At 65.5% G+C, this 3,618-nt stretch overlaps 1 protein-coding gene across 1 annotated transcript in view; it reads left to right on the forward strand.

Moving 5' to 3' along the window:
* H696_04634 (protein phosphatase 3, catalytic subunit) overlaps positions 1-3,471 on the forward strand; it is a gene marked incomplete at its 5' end in the record, with an annotated part of 3,784 nt that extends 313 nt beyond the window's left edge. Inside the window, 10 exons of the mRNA XM_009498513.1 lie at positions 111-329; positions 489-613; positions 859-1,116; positions 1,262-1,410; positions 1,525-1,602; positions 1,747-1,841; positions 1,928-2,053; positions 2,240-2,507; positions 2,701-2,798; positions 2,986-3,471. Coding sequence (XP_009496788.1) covers positions 111-329; positions 489-613; positions 859-1,116; positions 1,262-1,410; positions 1,525-1,602; positions 1,747-1,841; positions 1,928-2,053; positions 2,240-2,507; positions 2,701-2,798; positions 2,986-3,287 — 1,718 coding nt within the window. The 3' untranslated portion in view covers positions 3,288-3,471. The remainder of the gene's footprint in view (positions 1-110; positions 330-488; positions 614-858; positions 1,117-1,261; positions 1,411-1,524; positions 1,603-1,746; positions 1,842-1,927; positions 2,054-2,239; positions 2,508-2,700; positions 2,799-2,985) is intronic.
* Between the last annotated feature and the right edge of the window lie 147 nt (positions 3,472-3,618).

A 3,618-nucleotide genomic window follows, 5' to 3' on the forward strand; every position in this document is an offset into this window, starting at 1 on the left:
CGCTCGCTCGCTCGCTCGCGCGCCCTCTTGGTCCTCCTGCCCCCTCCCTCTCTCTCTCTCTCTCTTTCTCCCCCTGTGTGTTGGCCTGGGCTCCGTTCCCTCCCAAACAGAGACGCCCCCGCCGGTGTCGACCCCCCTGGATGACAGTGTTCTCTTCAATGACACGGAGGCCCGCCCGGACCAGCCGATCATCAATGTCGACGCCCTGCGCGAGCATTTCTCCCGCGAGGGGCGCCTGACCACGGCCCAGGTCCACCGGATTGTCGATGCCGCCACGCAAATCCTCACCGCCGAGCCAAATGTCCTGCACATTCCCGCTCCGATCACCAGTGCGTCAAGATCAGGCCCCTGCCCTGGGCACTCCCCCCCCCCCTCCCCTCCCGCCTGGAGCGATGCTCTTTGGCGCCTCTCCTGCCGCCCCTTCCTCCGCGCTCCCCTCCGTCCTGCCCCGTCTTCGGCCCCTGCTAATGCCCCCGGATTGCGGCCAGTTTGCGGCGACATCCACGGCCAGTACTATGACCTGGTCAAGCTGCTGGATGTCGGCGGTCACCCCTCCGAGACCCGGTATCTGTTCCTGGGTGACTATGTTGATCGTGGGTACTTCTCGGTGGAGGTGCGTGTCGATGCATCGATCGATCGTGTCCCCCGTCTCTGCTCACCTGGCTCGCTGACTTCCCCCTGCCCCTGTCGCCGCTCCTTGTTGTGTCTTCACCTTTTCCTGTTGACTGGTTCGCCTCGGGGCTTCCTTCTTTCCTTTTTTTTTTTTGCTGCCCGGCCCCCTCTCCTGGGCGTCCTCGCACATGCATGCCCCCCTCTGCCCGACCGCCTTCCCGCCCTCCCGCCCTCCCTCTCCTCCAGTGTGTCCTCTACCTCTTTGCCCTCAAGATTGCCTACCCGCAGAATGTCTTCCTCCTGCGCGGGAACCATGAGTGCCGGCACTTGACCGACTACTTCACCTTCAAGCTGGAGTGCATCACGAAGTATGACGAGATGCTGTATGACTTGCTGATGTTGGCCTTCGACGCGCTTCCCCTGGCGGCGGTCGTCAACAAGCAGTTCTTCTGTGTGCACGGCGGCCTGTCGCCATCGATTCAAACCCCGGCCGATGTGGACAAGGTGCGCTCGGAGGATGGCCACCTTTCCCCTCTTACCTGGCCTTTGGCGGCCTTGCCACGCCCTTGCTAATGCGTGACCTTCCCCCTCGCCCTCCCTCCCCCCCCCCGCCCTCCTCCTCCCTGGCGTTCGACCTCCCGGATCTCAGATCGACCGCTTCCGCGAGCCGCCCAGCTCCGGCCCCATGTGTGATCTCCTTTGGTCCGACCCGTCGGAGGACTATGATGAGAGCGTCTCCACCGACTCCTATGACCACTTCCAGCACAACTCCACCCGCGGGTGCTCCTATTTCTACACGTACGCCCCCTGGCCCGCTGGGGGCCAGCCTCGCCTGATCCCCCACTCGCGGCTCCCTCCCGTCCGCGTCCTCCTCTAACCTGGCGGCCCTCCGGGCTCCCCTCACTGTGGCAGGTTCGCCGCCACCTGCGCCTTCCTCGAGCGGAACAAACTGCTGTCGGTCATTCGCGCGCACGAGGCCCAGGACTCCGGGTACGTGCCCCCTTTCCCTGGACTCCCCTCTGCCGGCCCCTCCCTTCCCTCGGCGCCCTTTCGCGTCCCGAGCCCGTTCTTTTGTCACTAACAAGGCAGGGGCGCCTCCCCCCCCCCCCTCTCCTCTCCCTCGCGCTTGCCCAGGTATCGCATGTATCGGAAGAACCCGACCACCGGCTTCCCCTCTCTGATTACGCTCTTCTCGGCGCCGAATTATCTGGACGTCTACAACAACAAGGGTACCCCCCCCCCCCCTGCGCCAGTTGCCCCTGTGTCCATCTTGACCACCGTGCTGACCCCCCAGCTCTCTGACCCTGCTTTGCAGCGGCCATTTTGAAGTACGACACCAATGTCATGAACATCCGCCAGTTCAGCTTCTCCCCCCATCCGTACTGGCTGCCGAACTTCATGGACGTCTTCTCCTGGTCCCTGCCCTTCGTGGCGGAGAAGAGTGCGTGCTCTAAGACCGGTGCCGGGGTTTTTTTTTTTGCCTGGCCGGCCTGTGCGAGCCAGGATGCCTGATGCCGATGCCTGTACTCACGCTGCCCTCTTCTTCTCTCTCTCTCCCTCTCCCCCCCGCCCCCGCTCCCACTCTCGTTTTGCCTGTCCCTCCGTCTTGTGGGGGACTTTGTTGCAGTTTCCGACATGCTTGGGAGCGTGCTCTCGGTGGTGACGGAGGACGAACTCAAGCAGGAGCTTGCCCAGGGGCCGGTCAGCCTGACCCCCGGGCAGTCGCCCGGCTTGCCGTCCATCGTGCTGCCGAGCGAGGCTGGCGACACCGCCGGCGGCGAGACCACCACCGAGGAGGCCCTCGTGTCGGACAAGGACCGCGAGGCCCGGCGCGAGGCCATTCGGTCGAAGATCATGGCTGTGGCCCGCATGTCTCGGGTGTTCTCGGTCATCCGGTGCGCCAATTTTACTTTTGACCTCCTCCTCCTCCGTCGCCCTGTCTCCCCTCTCCCTCCGGCGTGCGGGAGGGGGGGGAGCCTGGGTGAAACCTGCCGCGCCATGTGGCACATCGCCTGCCCTTTGCCCCTACTCACACACACACACACACACACACACACACGCATATGCCCTGGCGCGCACATGCCACAGCGAGCAGCATGAGAGCATCGTCCAGCTCAAGGGCCTGTACGGGACTGGCCAGCTGCCGCAGGGCCTCCTGGCTCAAGGCAAGGCTGGTATTGATGCGGGTGCGTGGGGGGCTCCTTTTTTTTTCCCGCCGGCACACATGCACTCCTCTCGCCACCCGAGCATTTCGTCAGCAAGGGTTGGGGGGGGGGGGGGGGGGGGGGCGGGCCCAACCGCCTGCAAAAGGGTCCCCCGAGAGACGTCCCCTAACCCCGGGCCTCGCCACTCGGGGCGGGGAAAAAAAAACAGCCCTCCAGGACTTCAAGTCCGCCCAGCAGGCTGACAAGCCGAACGAGGCGATGCCCCCTCGTCGCGACGACTTGGAGATTACATCGGCCGTTACGGCCATGCGCCTGGGTCGGCGCGGCAGCACCGGCGCCTGCAGCTCCACCGATAACCTCCTGCTGGCAGCCCAGCTGCAGCAGCAGCAGCAGCTGGGCGCCGCCGGGTCGGCAGACTCCCCGGACTCCGCCGGCGCCGATGCGCCCCCGTCCATCGCCACGGCGGTCATTTCCCTGGACTCGGAGATGTCCGAGCCCGCCGACCAGTGAACAGTCAAAGAGGCGCGCTTGGCGGCGGGGCAGGCCCCAGGGTCGCCCGCTCGTCCTGCTTCCTCCCTCCTCTCCGCCACTTCGTCCACCTTCTCCGCTGGTGCTCCCTCCCCTCTGTCGCCTGGAGCACCGCTTTCCCTTAGTTTTCATCCCCCCTCCATGCCACAATACACACATTTCCTCCTCTGCTGGGCGTGGTGCCGTGTGCATATGTGTGCCCGATTTCTGCATGTTGTCAGGCGGGGGGGGGGGGTGGCATACACCACTCGCGGGCGTGCCGCGCGGCTGCCGGCCCCCCCCCCCCCCCCCCCTCCCCCCGGGGGGGAACACG

The sequence above is a fragment of the Fonticula alba genome (genome assembly GCF_000388065.1).
Source record: "Fonticula alba strain ATCC 38817 unplaced genomic scaffold supercont2.7, whole genome shotgun sequence".
In the NCBI taxonomy this organism is placed as follows: domain Eukaryota; order Rotosphaerida; family Fonticulaceae; genus Fonticula; species Fonticula alba.